The 17,997-nt window shown below is 50.2% G+C and overlaps 1 protein-coding gene across 6 annotated transcripts in view; it reads right to left on the reverse strand.

Annotated features, from left to right (window-relative positions):
• Positions 1 to 7,603: 7,603 nt before the first annotated feature.
• The window catches only part of ARNT2 (aryl hydrocarbon receptor nuclear translocator 2), a 188,331-nt gene continuing 177,937 nt past the window's right edge, over positions 7,604 to 17,997 (reverse strand). For 3 of the 6 annotated variants that reach the window (XM_017509189.2, XM_017509191.2, XM_017509190.2), the window contains exons 18-19: positions 13,814 to 13,950; positions 8,863 to 11,903 (exon numbers count right to left, since the gene is read on the reverse strand). In XM_017509189.2, the coding sequence (XP_017364678.1) occupies positions 11,805 to 11,903; positions 13,814 to 13,950 (236 nt within the window). In that variant the 3' untranslated portion in view covers positions 8,863 to 11,804. Of the gene's footprint in view, positions 11,904 to 13,783; positions 13,951 to 17,997 lie in introns of all 6 variants that reach the window. The other 3 variants (XM_037731588.1, XM_017509192.2, XM_017509188.2) reach the window with 2 other exon arrangements.

Raw genomic sequence — 17,997 nt, forward strand, 5'->3', positions numbered from 1 at the left:
GTCACCTTGTGGCTTGTTCTGCCCACAAAGCCTGTTTCTGAGACCCAGGCAGCCTTGTGATCTAGGGCAGCATCACATCTGCTTCACGATGTCTGGGTCCTCATCTGAATAACCTTCAGGAGATTAGTCCTCGAATAGAGACCCTGGGTCCTGCTTCTGCCTTGCCACTGGACTTGTACTTGTTGGGTCCCCAGTGACTCCTAAGCTCCAAAGCCAATGGACACTTTCAGGCTGGAAGTTACTTTTCAGCTGTGTCATTTGACAATGTTGATGCTACTTCCATAATACCTGTCTGTAAAAAAAATTATGGTTCCCTTTTGGCTTTCTTGGGTTTTGAAAGTGAGTTCACGTCACCATGGCCAGAGGATACAAAGGAAAAAGGAAGTTGGAGGAACGCCTTTTTTCTGAGACAGAGTCTCGCTCTGTCGCCCAGGCTGGAGGGCAATTCCTTGGCTTCTCTGATTTCTTTGACTGCACCAATGTGAATTTCTTGGCTGTGTAAGGTGTTAAAAAGGAAGTGAAGGAGGGAGGAGAAAGACGAATGGAACTTCTCTGTACATTTCCTTGCAACCTCCTGTAAATCGCTAATTATTTCAAAAGAAATTTGTTTTTAAATGAGGCTTCAGTACAGTGTAAATCCAGTTTACTTATAAATTACAAAATGCTCTTCCCACTGGGCACGGTGGCTCATGCCTGTAATCCCAGCACTTTGGGAAGCCAAGGCAGAGGATCACCTGATGTCAGGAGTTCAAGACCAGCCTGCCCAACATGGTGAAACCCTATCTCTACTAAAAACACAAAAATTAGCCAGGCGTCTTGGTGGGCACCTGTAATACCACCTGCTCAGGAGGCTGAGGCAGGAGAATCACTTGAAATTGGGAGGCAGAGGCTGCAGTGAGCTGAGATCATGCCACTACACTCCAGCCTGGGTGACAGAGGGAGAGTCTTTTTTTAAAAAAAAAAAAAAAAAGTCCAACAAAATCAAAGTTGTATTTGGAAATTAAGACCTACAAACTAAGTTGAATTTGGAAATTAAGGACCCTCTTGCTCCTATGTTTTTGTGTCATCACCAATACATACAGGCCAGGGAGGTGTGTGCAGCAGGACCTTCAATTGGCCTTTTGATTGATTTCCTCACCTTCAGTCAATCTACAAACACCCATTCCATCAGCCGGTTGCAGCAGCTGATGCCTATAATCCCAACACTTTGGGAGGCTGAGATGGGCAGAACACTTGAGGACTGGAGTTCAAGACCAGCCTAGCCTACATGGTGAAACCCCATATCTACCAAAAATATAAAAATTAGCTGGGTGTGGTGGTGCACCCCTGTAATCCCAGCTACTTTGGAGGCTGAGACACGAGAATCTCTTGAAATTGGGAGGCAGAGGTTGCAGTGAGCTGAGATCGCCCACTGCACTCCAGCCTGGGAAACAGAGTGAGACCCTGTCACAGAAAAACAAACAGCAAAAAAATGCATTAATCACTTTTCCACCCAGGAAGTTTGTCCATTCCAGGGCATTTCTAGATCATAATCTTGTCCTCTTAACATCTGAATTCCAGACAGAAGTGAGAATGCAATATATTTTATTGTAAAATCAAAGCAAAAAAAAAAAAAAAAGGAAGAAATATGCAGCCATAAAAAACGATGAGTTCGTGTCCTTTGCAGGGACATGGATGAACCTGGAAACCATCATTCTCAGCAAACTGACACAGGAGCAGAAAATCAGGCACTGCATGTTCTCACTCATAGGCGGGTGTTGAACAATGAGAACACATGGACACAGGGAGGGGAGCACTACATACTGGGGTCTGTTGGGGGGAAATAGGGGAAGGACAGCGGGGGGAGGGGAGTTGGGGAGAGATAGCATGGGGAGAAGTGCTAGATGTGGGTGATGGGGAGGAATGCAGCAGATCACACTGCCACGTGTGTGCCTATGCAACAATCTTGCATGTTCTTCACATGTACCCCCAAACCTAAAATGCAATAAAATTAAAAAAAAAAAAAAAGAAAGAAACCCCCTTATCTTCGTCACTGAGCCCATTAGCCTTAAGCTGTGTGGATTCCTATTTTTGAGAACATTGGGTCTTTCCTTGTTTCTTTGACACAGGCTTTGTTCCTTTCTTTGCCTGAGGATTGCTGAACAAGAAGGTGGCCGTGCTGGCTTTAGTGATTTATGACTACTGCGCATATCCTGTCAGATTTCTTCATTGCCCCATTTCCTTAATTAAGTCATAATTCCTGCCTTTTCTTTGTCTCTTTTCCTTTTGCCTCCACAAACAACAGACTTGGGGGCAGCCTTTCTGGAAACTTCTCTCCTGCCTCCCATTTCCCAGTGAATCATAGTCTAATTACAGAGATCAGTGCAGCTAGCCTTCGTCATCCTGAAAGCCTCCCTCTCCACTTGAGGTCCTGGCTGCTTCCCCCACCTAGGGTGAGGCACCCCCCTGAGCCTATCCTGAAGGTTGAGGACTGGTGTCCTGAGCCTCCTGTGAGCCCTGCATCTTCTCGACCTGTGCAGTTGTGGGATGGGGGTGCTGGCAGATGAGAGTGCCCGAGTTCCTAGAGAACAGGCCTGAACCTCCTACTTCACTACTGTCCTTTGGAGGTTTAAATGTCATGGGTCAAGTTTTCCTTAAGTGATTCCCTCCCCAGCATTGGGGACGACCCTCTGCGTGGCGTCTCTCCCAGATCGGCTGACTTTGCTTCCTGTTCATGTAGTGTTCCGCTCATGCACTGTCATCCCTGCTCATCCAAATGCTTCATCAGGAGTTGACGCATGCTTCTCCTTGGCCCCCACTTCTTCAGCAAGGATGTCTGTAGCTCCTCCTTGCTCTCCCGGATATTTAGTTTGGGTGTCCTTACTTCCCAGACAGAGCACCAGGATTCCTGACCATCTCTGTGGAAGACTTGGCACCTGGAAGCCCCCCTCACCCCTTGTGTGTGAGGTGGGTTGAATGATGTCCGACCTCCACCCAAGTATGTCCAAGTTCTAACCCCTGGTACCTGTGAATGTGACCTTATTTGGAAACAGAACTTTTGCAAATGTAATTCACATCTCATCCCAGATTTAGGATGGGCCTTAAATGCAATGGCTGGTGTCCTGACAGAGAAAAAAGAGGAGAGCATGAGATGGGGACACAGGGAAGGAGGCAATGCAAAGGTAGAGGCAGGGGCGGAGAGGTCAGCTGCAGCCCAAGGGATGCCCAGGCTTGCCAGCAGCCTCCAGACTCCAGGAAGAGGCAGGAGCCTCCAGAAGGTTCCAACCTTGCCAAGACTTTGATTTCAAGCCCTTGATCTCCAGAACTGTGAGATAACTTTTGTTCTATGAAGTCACTCAGTTTGTGGCAATTCGTTGTGGGAGCCTGAGCAAACAAAGATGCCAGGCATATTCGGGTTCCCTAGAGGGACAGGACTAAGATAGGTGCATATATATCGGACACTTTATTCAGGAGTACTGACTCACACGATCACAAAGGAAGGTCCCACGATAGGCCGTCTGCAAGCTGAGGAGCAAGGAAGCCAGTCTGAGTCCCCAAACCTCAGAAGTAGGGAAACCAACAGTGCAGCCTTCAGTCTGTGGCTGAAGGCCCGAGAGCCCCCGGCAAACCACTGGTGTAAGTCCAGGAGTCCAAAGTTCAAGGGCAGGAAATATCAGCATGGGAGAAAGATGAAGGCCGGAAGACTTAGCCAGTCCAGTCATTCCACATTCTTCTGCCTGCTTTATTCTAGCTGCTTGGTAGCTGATGAGATGGTGCCCACCCAGATTGAGGGTGGGTCTGCCTCTCCCAGTCCAATGGCTCAGATGTTAATCTCCTTTGGCAACACCCTCATGGACACACCCAGAAACAATACTTTGCCTTCTTCAATCCAATCAAGCTGACACTCAATAGCAACCATCACACCAGGCTTTTTCTGTCATGGTCTCCTGACTGGGGGCACCAGCAGCAGGCTGAACATTGGAAGCTGTACTTTTGGGGCAGCACTCCAGGGTCTCTGCCCAGAGCCCCTTCCCCTTCTCTACCGAAGGGACCAGATTTGGGTTTCAGCCACTCCCTCCTCTGAGGGTCCTCAGAGGGTCCGATGAGGCTGCCGGAGTCTTGTGTTGATTTTCCCTAGGAGAAGAGCAATGTTGCTCTCTTCAGAAAGTTCAACCTCAAAGACTCTGGATGCCTTTCAATGGGTAAATCACCAGGTTGGACTCACCTTCGGTTTATGGTGTGGACTTAAGCAAAGCACGTGCACTCGACCTGGCCAGGCTTTTCTGGGTCAGTGTGGAAGATTCGTTCTCCACAGGCCTGGTGAGTGGAATTTGATAGAGAGGGCTCCTCAGCTTCTTGTAGGATATTTGTGAGTCTGATTCCTGGCCTCGCTCCTATGGAAAGCCCAGGCTGGGAGGAGCTTTTCTCTCTTGCTAAGGCTTCTGGGAAACAAAATGAAATTCTTCAGAATATCTGAATCCCCCTTCCTCATCTGAAAAGGTGGTCTCCATTATCAATGAAACCCCCTTCAGACTTCTGTGGTCTTAAAAATCCTACCAGCTTCCTCCTTCCAGGACTCTGACCTTCCCAGCCAACAAAGACTGGCATCCTGGGTAGGGTCACCAAATGTCCTAGTTTTCCTGGGAGTGAAGCATTTCCTGGAATGTGCCATATTTATTGCTAAGACTGGGAAAGTCTAAGTATGAACAAATAGGGATGGATCTCTTTCTCTAGTCCTTGAAAAAATTGATATATTTGAGGACAAAGTCTGGTTCACATCTATAGTACTAAACATTACTAAAATATTATTTGGATTGAAAAGTAAAACTTAATTTCTTTGTATCTATAGCATTTTTTTTTTTTTTTTTTTTTTTTTTTTTTTTTTGAGATGGAGTCTTCTCTGTCACCCAGGCTGGAGTGCAATGGCATGATCTAGGCCCACTGCAACCTCTACCTCCTGGGTTCAAGTGATTCTCCTGCCGCAGACTCCCAAGTAGCTGGGGATACAGGCGTGTACCACCACGCCCACTGATTTTTATATTTCTAGTAAAGGAGGGGTTTTGCTATGTTGGCCAGGCTGGTCTTGAAGGCCAGGCCTCAGGGGACCCGCCCACCTCGCTTCCCACAGTGCTGGGATTACAGGCGTGAGCTACTGCACCCAGCCTGTATCTACAGCTTTTAAAAGCACATATACTTATGGTTTTTTTTCCTGATAATTTACATGGCAGTGTTTACAAGTTCTTATTCTTTATGTAGCTGCAGTTTAGTGATCCTTACAACAGTCCTGTCTGAGGCTGGGCTCTTCAGAAGTGAAATCTGAGAAAAACTGGGTAAAAGTGATTTATTTAAGGAATTCCCAAAAAAAAAAAAAAAAAAAAACTAGGAGGGATGTGGAAATTCCATCTGCCACCACCTCCATCCCACAATTGCACAGAACACACAATACACAAGGAGGCTCAGCTGTCCCCAAATCCCAGGAAAGGCTCAGGGAGACATCTCACTCCAGGAAGCGAGACTGAAAAGACTAAGCAAGGCAAAGTTTCCGCAGAGGGGAACTGTGTCTCAATCCCACAGGGATGCTCTTGAGAAAATATGTTACAACATAGAGATGCCCCCATCCAGGAGCAAGGAAGCTGGGGCATTGATGCCCCTGCACCCAGGAGTCATTGGCAACGAGCTCTTCTTCGTGGGATGTAAAATCCTAGGCACCCCTGGCTCTGCATGCTTTGGCCAGGTAGGATCCAATAGCTTGAGGATAGTCTTTCAAAAAAGGAATTTGGATTCTGGTGCCTGAGCAGGAAAGCAGAGAGCAGGTGTGGGTGAAAATAGGGAGAGGATCCCATGGCCTGCTGGCAGCATCTTATGTCTCTCCAACAGAAGAGCAGAGTCCCGGGGACTCTGTGGCCTGCTCAGCAAGGCTTTGCTCTCTCAACCTTCCCTGTGTCCATAACCTCATTAACATCCAAGGAGGCTCGGGTCCCTTGGATCCTGGATCTGTGGCATCTACAGGATCACTGGGCCCAAGTTGTCATGAGAACCTGCATTTCCATCTTGGCCCAGCCACAAAGCCCAACCTTTTGCCCCTTTTCCATTTCTTCTCTATCTACGGGCCATCTGCCCGAGACACGCCGTGTTCCCGTGAGATGAACCCAGGTGTCATGCAGGGGCCACTCAGGTGACAGGAATCAGTACTTTACTCATTGCTTTTCAATTCTTCCCATCTGCTATTTCTTCGGAATCCTTTATAAGCCAAGGATTCAGGTTAAATGCCATCTGAGTTTCTATGAACTAACAACTCAAACTCTGACCAGTTTTCTATTGAGTTCTATTTTTTTAATTGACTTTTAGGAATCTTTCATATATTCTGAATACTACATTGTTGGGTATATAAATTGCAAATATTTTCTACCAGTTAACTGTCTTACAGTTTTTCAGGCTGATTTTTTAAAAAAATTTGGTTCAAATTTATGAATATTTTACTTTATGGGTTGTTGTCTTTGTGCCAGGTTTATAAAATCCTTCCAAGACTTGATTTTTAAAATATATTCTCCTAGATTTTTTTTCTAAATGTTTTACACATATTGCCTTTAACACTGCAATGCTTTCATGTCTGTAGAGTTTATTTTTTCTACAGGGTGTGACATGAGAGTATGAAGATTTCTTTCCCTGCACGCTTCCCTCCAGCACCACTTATTGGAAGTTTAGCTGGTCCTGTGATTTGTGATGCGGACTCTTCCAATCACCCTTCTGAATGTCTGTGGATTTCTAAGTTGTTTGGTGTGTTCTTCTACCATCTACTTTTCCAACCTTACATTTTTTTTTTTTTTTAAGACAAAGTCTTACTCTGGAGTGCAGTGGCTGAGGAGGAAGAGGAACTCTTGCTGCCTCAGGTGGCACAGGTGGAAGAAAACCCACGTGGAAGTGGTCCCACACAGTTCAATCCCATGTTGTTCAAGAGTCAATTCTATTTCCTAGAGACGTCAGCATATTAAAAACATTCAGTTAATTTTGTGAGGATTAAAAAAATAAGAGTGTTTGAAGAGGACAATACATACAGGATTTTGGACTGAGATCTGAGTTCAGTATCCTGGTTCTGCCATCTCCTTCCTGTATTTTCTTAACTTCTGTGAGTCCCAGCTTCTCCATCTGTAAACTAGGGAAAGTAACTACATATCAGATTTGTATTAACAAACATAGCATTTGTAAGGAAGCTTCTACAGAGCCTTGCCTAACGTTGATAATCAAGAATTGTGAGTTTCCTTTTATTATTTGTTTATTTATTTTCTGTTGGTCCTAATGCAGTATGACTGATACGTTAGTTTCCTTTGTTTGTTTTGTGACGGGGCCTGCTTTGTGGCTCAAGCTGTTTTCAATTACCTGGGCTCCACTGATCTTCCCACCTCAGCCTCCCAAAGTGCTGGGATGACAGGCCTGAGCCACTGCACTCAGCCTTAGTTTCCTTTGGTATCCTAAGAAGCTAACCCTCCAAAAGGGTCACTCTTTAGTATAATGTACACCACAGCCTTTACAGATTATTGCACAATATAGCCGTAGGAGGGAGGGCAACACAAAGGGCAGGTTTCAAGGATGGTTCAATCACAGACTCGGCCTGGGCCATTCATCATTCAGAGCAAAGTTGTTTTTATTGTAATGAAATTTTAAAAGGCAGTTACATTAGTTACACATATACACAACTGACTTAATAACTGTTAGTCATAGAGAACATTCAAGAAATACAAATGATGATTTATCCACAGCACAGTTCACATCCATAAGAAGAAAGAGAAATGGTTAAGTGCTTAAACGGTCCACTGACACTTGCTTATGAAATCCTTTTCTTTTTTTCTTAAAGGAAACTGAGATTGTTAGATGAAGCAAGCTGTCCTGCTCCCGCACAGCCCCTGAAGCCTCCGTTTTGCTGCTTTCAAAGTCAGTGCACGCAGGCTCTGGCCCGCTGTTGACTATCACACCAGCTTTGGCCACAACTGCATGGGGAAATGTGCCCGCACCACTGTGTGGCGCCTCCCTAAGCTGCCCCAGACTCCAGACAGTCAAGGAAAAGGTCAGTGTCCAAGTGGCTGTGGCTCCTTCTTAGCACAGGGGGTTTGGTGGGGAATGACCCCTGGGAAGCTAGGACACAGCCACTGAGGCCAAACCCCCATTTTCTGGTAATATAAAGAATGTTTCTATTCTGACTCGTTATTGGCTAAAGCTGTTCGGCTGCTGGCTTCTTCCTGTTTATGTGGCAGGTCAGAATCGTGATGGAGCAAGATGAGCCCAGAGAGGCAAGTGTTCACGTTCCTGCGTAGCTTACGGGCTGCCCAAAGTGCAGCCGGGAGGGAAGAGACCCCCATCCATTCCCTGGTTTCTCTCTTGGCTAAAGCTAGGAGGACACTGATGTTTGCACGTGTGGCTGATCTGGAGAACACACAGTCACGTCAATGACACGGGAGAGTCAAGCTCCCCGGCATGAGTTCCTTAACGACCAGGATCCCCCTGCTCTCTGCAATATGCACGTCACAGGAAATAACAACAGTGTGGAGTTCGTATGTCGGAGGGCAGAGCAGAATGTGGCTAATTGCGACGGCTCTGCCACTCCCTGAAGCCACAACTAAAAAATGAGGGCAGTGACGCACGGGAAGAGTATTCTAGAGCCGTCCTTGGCCATCCTGTCGCAGTCACGGACTTAGTCCAGATGGAGCCTCGCTGTGGCTGCACCTGTGTCCTTGCTGATGGCTAGGCTTGTCCCTGTCCAGCCCTTTTCCGTGGGAAGCTGTCTGCTTGCTTGGCCTAAGGAAAGCCAGTTGAGAGTCTAGTAGCTCAGACGAGGTGTGAGCGAGGCAGAGTCACAGAGTGCCTCTGTGCAAACAAAGTTGCGAGTGCCTCTCCCCTTCCTAATCCAGCTTCGAGCCGTCTCCAGTCAGAGACGTATCTGCTGGGCACGGGCTGAAGGGCAAGCAGACCGCAGGGGACATGAGCACTCCGGCCTCTAAGGCTGGGCAGGACTGGCACGGGAGGCTCTTTTGCAAACCAGGATAAATAAGCCCTCTGGGGCTTTAATTCTTACTCCCGTTTGTCCTGAAAATCCTTGGTGAAAACCCTTGGGGCACGTGTGGTTCTCCCAGTCCTGGGCTTCCCTTCCCTCACCCCTATTTTCTGATTGGCTCCATGATGGCTTTTACAAATCTCAAGCAAAAAGAGGGGTGAGAATGTACTCAGATTCCCTGCCTGTGCTTCTAGGACAGAGCTGGAAGGCAAGGAGGCTGGGCTTCCTTAGTCATAATGCCTCCCTGTCAGGTCTGGCTTTCATTCATCCGTGAATCCTCACCCAAGGGCCAGGAACTGAGTTCACTGCACCCTGAACCCCTGTTTAGGTGGGAGAAGTAGATGTTGGGAGCGAGGATCCTCTCCCAATCCTGCTGCATCCCCTCAGTGCCCAGCACAGCTCTGGATACAGGGCAGGTTCACAGTCAATGTGCTCACCTGGGCCTGTGTATGCACCTAAGAAAAGCCCCCAACTTTCCTCCAAGACACAGAAGGCAAGTACAAACATAAAACCCCCAAAACTTCCACACTCACAAGCTAAAGGCTGTAAAAAGTCTGTTTTCATTTCACTGAGAAACACTTCTTTGACCCAAAACCTATTTTTGTGCCTTTTCCTGGGGAGGCGGGAAATAATTATGCCCATGGCTTGGGGCAAGCTCAAGGCTGCTGGCCCCAAGGGCAGGGTAGGCAGAGAAAGGCCCATTCTGGAGCTGGCCCCGGGAGGATGGACAGGGTTTCAACCACCTGCCATTTCCCCAGAAGCAAGAAAGCCTCTGAAGTTGAGTGAACACCACAGGCATCGACACTGGAGAGCCAATTACCACTACAGACAGAAGGCTCTAGAAACTGCAAAGTCAGGGTTGCGTTAGGGTCTAGAACTGCAATCACGCACAGCTGGCTACCAGTCAAAGGCGTTTTACTGAGCAATGTTTGACTTTTGTAGGTGAAATCCCCCAGCAACACTGAGCACGTTGGTCTCCCCGGCCAGACAGGGCTGGGGGTTAATGCGGCGCTTTCAATGGATCACAGCAAACGCTCTCCAGCCTCCTTCCTGCGTGCTGTGCTCCCTCTAGTCTCAGGTTCCTAGAACCAGCGCCACTCTCCCTGGTCCTGCAGAATCCGGGGGCTGGGATGCACAGGTTGTTTCTGAGCATTTGCCCTACCAAGCAATGTCTGCGAGGGGCTGCCTGTAGGACTCTGGGACGGACGCAAGGGCTTTCTCAGAGGGTGGGCCCCTCCACCTGCCCTGTGGCAGCCACAATTCCTTTTCTACCCTATGGGAGTCAGTGGACTGATGGGCTGGTGATGAGGAACAGGGCGGGGGCATGATGGCCACGAAAGGGAGGAGGGAGCCCTCGCTAGTATAAGGGGTGTGGGAGAAGGCAGAGCTTCTTGAAAACAGGGGGGACGGATTCTTAAACTCTCCTCAAATCCAAGAGAAGCATAGCAAGCCAGGGATCACGTGCTCAGAGGTCAGCCAGGCAGAAGCTTCTAGAGTCAGGTCTTGTTCCTGCCTTGAGACCACCGGAGAAATTCAAGGCCGGTGGGTGTGTGGCAGAACCAGAACTGGAACCCAAGTCTTCTGCCCCCAAGACCTGGCCTCTGTGCCTCCCAGAGCTGCTATTCCTCCAGTCGGGCTGAAGATCAAAGGCTCAGGTGCTGGAGGAGAGTGTTTCACGGTGCCCATGTGAGGAGGCCTGGGCATCCTGCCCTGCTGTCTACATCTGTATACAAGGGCCAGGCCTCTGACTGCAAGGGTGTGCTGTTCTGCAGGACCTGGGCAGGCACAAGGTCCCACTCTCCCCAATGGCGCAAGGATGACACATGTGGAATCAGGGACACAGCTGTTCAGATCCAACTGGGAGAGGGGTGGGTGCTCCTCTGGGGCTCCTGTGGGAGGAAAGGGCTGCTTCCTGTAAGAGGAGGAGCTTGAATCTGCACCAGGGGCTTGGACCGAAGAACTGACCTATCCATGTGAGCATGTCCCTAGCTGTGCCTCCTGGTGACCCTGCTGAAGTGCCAGCCCGTCAGCCCAGCTCCCAGACCCTGGGCCGAGCATCTTCGGGTCACAGCCGGTGCTGCTGAGCTTGGGGACAGGGCCGCACATTTCAGCTCTCTACATCCTCTGGATTCTATATACTCAGGCTGGCCACACATGACAGACACAAGGCACAACACATCCATCAGCACAGCAAGTTCATGTCACACCACACAAAGCACACACGTCCCACGTCACGATGGATGCACAGATAAACCAGTGGCGCTGAGGGGCGGGCGCCTCTCTGTCTCTGTGCTGGCAGAACAAGGGCTGTGCACCCTGCTTGCCTGTTTTTCCAGCCTTCCCCTGGAGCCCCATGCATCCAATAGAAGTGAAAAGCAAGAAGGAATCTGCTTTCAGCATCCTGGGTAGGCCTGTGGTGCTGCTTGGTCACGCTGGCATGGGCTGAACTTTTGTGGGTATAAATTGTCTATTAAGAGATTATTCTTCACAACCAAATTTAAGGACCCAATAGGCTCACCTCCTGAGCACACACAGACAAAATACAATAAATACAGCTGATCCCCAAATGTCTGCCAGGGCCCCTGGTCAGTGGCCAAGCAGCCGCGGCTGCAGGGGAGAGTGGAACGATGACGCGCCTGGGGACACACCGTGGGGGAGATGGCTTCTGGTGGGGGGGCCTGCGGCAGGGCAAGCAGGGCGAGGGTGGGCCTCGTTCACACGGGCGTCGACATCACAGTATGGGTGGCACTGCACAGCGGGAGCCTTGCTCTGCCCACAGCTACTCAGAAAACGGCGGAAACATGCCGAGGTCGGCAAAGTCTTCGATGTTATAGTTGCCAGTCCCCTGGGTGGGATCTCCCGGCATGGGCAGCATGTCCTGCAGAGAAGAGGCACAGAGAGCCATAGGGGGGTCAGCTCCTCTGTCCCTGCACTGGCCATGTCCCAGGGGCCCCACCTGCACTCACCCTCATGGCCATCTCTAATGGGGCAGCCCAGAGGTCCTTCCCAGCCTCTGCGGGATGCTCTACAGGGGTCTTCAAATGTCTGAGACTCTGGGAAACTGTCCTCCCCAGGGAGCTGTTGTGACAGCAGGTAAACGGCATCAGGATACACCCTTTGTCTATCTAAGCTTGAGTCGGGGACCCAGGGTAGACAAGAGCCCCACTGGCGGGGGGACCCCAGGCTGGTCCCAAGCAAGGTGCACGTAGCAGATAGCAGATGGCCAAAATGCAAGAGAAATGCAACACAGAGCAGGACGGAAGGAGCATGTGTGTGGAGGCCAGGGTGGCCTGTCTTCCGTGTGTACCTTAGCGCAGGGACAAATCACTGAATGCTTAGATTTCAGTTTCAACACATCTTTCAAGTTCTCTGGGCCTCAGATGACGCATCCAGAAAATGGGAATAGCACTGTTTCAGTTTCTTACAGCCAATTCCCCAACATGTGTTCTGTTGAATTCTCAGCCCATGTGATACTGTGTGAGAAAAGACTTCTGTGGACAAATAAGTTTGGGAAACAAGGCATACTTTGCCTACCTCCTAGAAATCCACAGTCCTCATTGGTGTAATAAAAGTTCTGGTAAGTCCTGCAATAAAGAAACTTAACAACTTTGTTTAACCAGTGTTTCAGAAGCTTATTTGGCCAAGAATTCTTTTTGGCATTGTGACCGTGAAGATCCATGTCAGGCAATTCTGCTTTATGGGGTTGCTGTGGAGCTTCAGAATGGGCACGGAATGAGGCCTTATAGAAGGAGGAAGGATGAGAGAAGGCTGAAGTCAGGGAGGAAGGCAAAGGCCTGGCGGAGGCGTTCCCCTGTACATTCACAGAATGCTGCCCTGAGTGACATCTGGGTCCCAGGCCTTTGTCTGTGAAGATGCAGCTGACCCTGGCAGCTTGGGATGAGGGCGGGCGGGGCCAATGGAGCAGTGATTCTTGAGGAGGGGTTACAATTCTGGGAGTCTCAGAACCTCCCGGGTTCCTGCCCCCATCATTGTTTTGCAGGGCATGCCTGGGGCATGAAGGAGGTGCCAGGGCTCCTGTTACAAGGACCTGGAAGGATGGGCCGAGCTCCTGGCCGAGGGGCAGTCAATGGGCTCGGACCTCCATTTGAAGCTTTCCAGTAGGAATGTCTCTGGCTGAAAGTTGAGCCAAGGAAGCCCACAAGGGGCAGGGCCCTGCTCTTTGGGGCTGCAGTGGTGCCATCCCAGCCACATGGTCTGCCCTATGCACGAGAAATGGGCTAGAAATGTCTCAAATAATGGAGAATTGCAAGGTGCCCAGGTATCCTCCACCAGGGACTGTCCCTGAGCTTATCCAAAGAGGAGAGCGGAGCCAGGGCAAGGCTGGCACTGAGCCAGGGCCTGGGTGGGGCTGTCCTCCTGATCCTGGGGGCCACGGTGGGGAGGAAGAGGGTCAGCCAGTGACAGGCAGCCAAGGCTGGAGGCACCTGCAGCTCTTAGGAGAGACCCCCTTCGGCCTTGGCTTCATCCCTTTCTCCAGGATAGCTCTGGAGTCTGGGGCAGGGAAGCGTCTCCAACTGCAGCCTCCCTTATTGTACGGCTTAGTTCACCGGCTACACGTCAGGTGCATGCCCCTTCTCCTTCCCGCATGCACCTGACGTTTCTGGCTGGGTAGGATGGGGACTTCTACTCCTGGACTCCCTCTAGCCCAGGCTGGGCCAGAACTCACGATGGCTATCGGGCAGGCGGTGGTGCGGCAGAGACCGAGGGGGAAAGGAAGCAGAGAGAAGGCGCCGGTACCTACGAGAAGGCGGTGCTGGCTCGATTTACCTGGAACACTTCAGTCTGACCGGGCTGCTGGTGGGAGTGCTGCTCACCGCTCTGCTGACCATGGTGCTGGCTTTGCCACTGCGACCAGACCTCCGAGGGCCGCCCTTGGAACTGCCCGCTGCTTTGTCCACTTTCAGCTGAAAGATCCGACATACAGGACACTTCCTTTAAAAGCCATCCCGTGGTTCCGCGAGACCTAAGAATCACTGCAGCTGGAGGGCTCCCGCTTTTGAAAGGAAGATACGCGCCATCCCGAGCAGGCGCGTCGTTTGCTGTCCTCGTCTTTTTCACTGACTGGCAGCACATAAATGGAGAGGATCAAAGGGACACAGGAGCCCTTTGCCCAGTGGTGCAGGGACTTGGCCAGAGCCACCCTGATGAGGTGCTTTAAGCCCTGGAGCTCTCCTTGCACTTGACGACTGTGCACAGAGGCCTCCTGCGGGCATCTGGGGGCAAGGGGCTTGTCCGTGGGATGCAGAGCATGGGGTGAGGGAGGGTCTGCCCTCGGCAGTACAGTGCTGGCACGAGGGGGAAGACACGCCTGCCTCCCTGCTCCTGACTCCCTCTCGGTCCACGGAATGCTCTTTAAAGGCATTTGGCCCCGCCAGAGAAGAGCCTCACCTTGGCATTCCCTGAGAACGACCAACCTCAGCCTCTGCCTCCCGAGCCACTTCTCGGAAGCCATACATGCATTATATGAGGTCCTCCTACATAGCCACGCACCACAGTCTTTTCCTGCCTGGCTCTTTGGCGGAGTATTTTCTGAGCATCAGTTTGTTTGAGGGGGAAGAAGTTTGGGCACTGGTCAGACAAGATAAGATTCCTCTGTGGGAATCAGCAAACTCATTTATAAATGAGAGCCACTTTGCTTCTGTCTACAGTTTATACAAAAAAACTTGCCAATGAAAGAAACAAAAAATAGGAAACACGAGTGGAATTTTGTTTTACATGTTAGAAACAGAGTCTTCCTGGCTGGGCGCAGTGGCTCAAGCCTGTAATCCCAGCACTTTGGGAGGCCGAGGCAGGTGGATCACGAGATCAAGAGATCGAGACCATCCTGATCAAGATGGTGAAACCCCGTCTCTACTAAAAATACAAGAAAAAACTAGCTGGGTGTGGTGGCATGTGCCTGTAGTCCCAGCTACCTGGGAGGCTGAGGCAGGAGAACTGCTTGAACCCAGGAGGCGGAGGTTGCAGTGAGCCGAGATCGCGCCACTGCACTCCAGCCTGGCACCTGGTGACAGAGCAAGACTGTCTCAAAAAAAAAAAAAAGAAAGAAAAGAAAAGAAAAAGAAACAGAGTCTTCCTCCCTTGCCCTGGCTGGAGTGCAGTGGGGCGATCACAGCTCACTGCAGCCTTGAACTCCTGAGCTCAAGCAATCCTCCAGCCTCAGCCTCCCCAGCAGCTGGGGCTACAGGCTGGTGTCACAATGCCTGGCTAATTCAAAAACTTTTTTTTTGTACAGACGGGGTCTGGTTATGTTGTCCAGGTTGCTCTCAAACTCCTGGCCTCATGCAGTCCTCCTCTCCTGGCCTCCTAAGTGCTGGGATTGCATGAATGCCACTGCGCCTATTCAGTAAGTGGAATTTTGTGCAAAACATTTTTGAGATTCAACCAAAGAGGAGGCTTAACAAAATACCCTTCAAAGAGGATAACTTGAAGGAACATCAAAAATCTTAGAAATTATTTTTCTTGTTTTGAAACATTCAGTACCATTTTGGAGACAATGGGCTCTCTATCAAGCTCTAGGTGGCAAGACAAGCCCCATCTTGTCCCATACTACTCTTTCCAATGGTCATGCTGGCCATGGGCAAGCCTCACGCCCCATCCAACGCCTGACCTGGGCGCTGCATTAATGTGAGGCCAGTTTAGGAAGTATGCAGGGAGAAGAATCTCCCTATCTCTCTCTCTCTCTCACTCATCCACTCATATATAATGGGTAAGACATAAAGGGCTTTTATAAAATACATAAGGTTTCTTTAATGCCTTACTATCAGTGCTTTTCAAACTCTGCATGATGACAACAGTTGGTAAAGAATTCTATAAAATTGAGGCAGGGTACAATTCCCTTCCTCAGCATAAGAGGGATTTAAACCTACTGTGCACATAGGATTCTGCCATAAAAAAATTCATCTGGCAATGTGAAACGCCTTTTCCTAATAATCCCACACAAGACTCCCAGGGCCGGGAGGAACTCTTTCATAGAATCGTGTCCACTGGTCTCAGTAACTGGCTCAGCAGAGGGCAGGCCGGGTCCATAACTGTGGCAAAGTTAAAACAGCAGCATCACGAGCTGGAGCCACGAGGAAAGTCCCACCTGACAGGCACCTGCCCCATTCTGGAAGCCTGCAGAGGCTGAGCACAGGAAGGGGCCTTCAGTGGGTCCATGTTGCTTGATGGCAGGGTGGAAGGACACAGTCACCTGTGCTGAAGGAAGGATATGGCAGACTGGGGAAGTGTCCTAACACATTCAGGAGATGACCGCCACGTAGGGTCACCCAGGATGCTGCTCTGACAGTGGTTTCCTGTGGGGTTGCCCATCACAAATCAATGCCCTCAGCCCTTCCTCCTTAAGGCACATACCTGCCTCTTCTTCCCTTTGCCATCAGCATTTACAGCCACACACACACACACACACACACACACACACACACACAGTGTCTTCCCTTTTTCCTCCCTTCTCAACCCTGTGCAATCTCTCTACTGCCAGGCCCCACCCAATAGCATTTGAAGAGTTCCTGTTCTCAATCTCTCTTGAGCATCCAACGCCCTTGGTCATTCTGTTTGGAACTGCCTTGTTGACTTCTGGGACTGAACTTGCTTTGGTTCCACTACTGCTTACACTGCTCTTTCTCCTGTGCCTCGTGGTCCCTACTGTAAGTGACCCTGTCCCTTGACACGTGTTGAAAGCAGGGGTCTGTGTCAGGCCTTCCCTCTCGTCAACAAGCAGGAAGAACATCACCTCTTCGATTTTCATGAACTGACTCATTCATTTATTCATTTGGCAAATATTTCCTGAGCTGCTGCTCTGACATGGGCTCCACGCTGGCACTGTACATACACTGGAGAATAAGATCGTTCCTCTCTTGATAAGCATGAAGCGTGGCTGGGAGAGAGAACAAGCCGGTGATTCTGCACGGGTGAGAGCTGCTCCAACAGAGTCAGCAGAACTAGAATAAAAACCCTTACGAGGGATACCTAACTAGCCATGGCAAGCAGAAAAGGCTTTTGAGATCTCAGATGACACCAGAAGGGGAGGTAGTAATTGATCTGGTATAGAGCTTGGAGGTGAGGTTGAAAAGAGCTGCAGAGAAAAGGGGCAGTCTGTTCAAAGACATGACATCAAAGTGGGCTTGTTTCATCCAGGCATCTACCGTTGGTTCAGGATGGAAGAGGAGCAGAGTGAAATCAGGCAAGTCGTTAAGAGGTGAGGCTGGAGGGTAAGCCAGGGGTCAGGTTCCACACCATCAGCGTGACTGAGTCTGGGGACAACAGAGAACCACTGAAGGTTTTTAAGCAGAAGCAGTATGCACACAGATGTGTTTGCTTAGGAAGGACACGGTCCATGGGTAGGTGGACAAAAAGATAGGGAAGCAGACCAACCGAGAAAGGAATGGGGTAGACAAGAGGAAAGGGAAGCAGGTAGACAGGAGGAGGCCACAGCAGCAATCCCTGCAGGAGGACTGACGTGGCTCAGAACACGGAACAAAAGCCAGCTGCAGAGCAGTCGGTGGATTTCAGATGTGATGGAGAAGGAGGTGCCCAGTCTTGGTGACTGATTACTGGCTGTGCTGAGGGGTATGAGAGGGAAGAGCTAAGGACGATAAACTCATGTTTCTGGTGGTATTGACAATCCCAGCTTCTCTCTCAAGCTTTGGTTCCATCCGTCCCTGCCTAGAGGTGCGTCTAGGCAGTACGAAGATACCTGAAACTCTCCGTGCCTACAGCCATCACCTTCACCTGAAACCCTCCGTGCCTACAGCCATCACTTCTGTGCCTGCAGCCATCACCTCCATGCCTGCAGCCATCACCTCCTGCAGCCATCACCTCCGTGCCTGCAGCCATCACCTCCTGCAGCCATCACCTCCGTGCCTGCAGCCATCACCTCCTGCAGCCATCACCTCCACGCCTGCAGCCATCACCTCCACGCCTGCAGCCATCACCTCCATGCCTGCAGCCATCAC

Source organism: Cebus imitator, unplaced genomic scaffold (genome assembly GCF_001604975.1).
Source record: "Cebus imitator isolate Cc_AM_T3 unplaced genomic scaffold, Cebus_imitator-1.0 Scaffold410, whole genome shotgun sequence".
Classification (NCBI taxonomy): Eukaryota; Metazoa; Chordata; class Mammalia; order Primates; family Cebidae; genus Cebus; species Cebus imitator.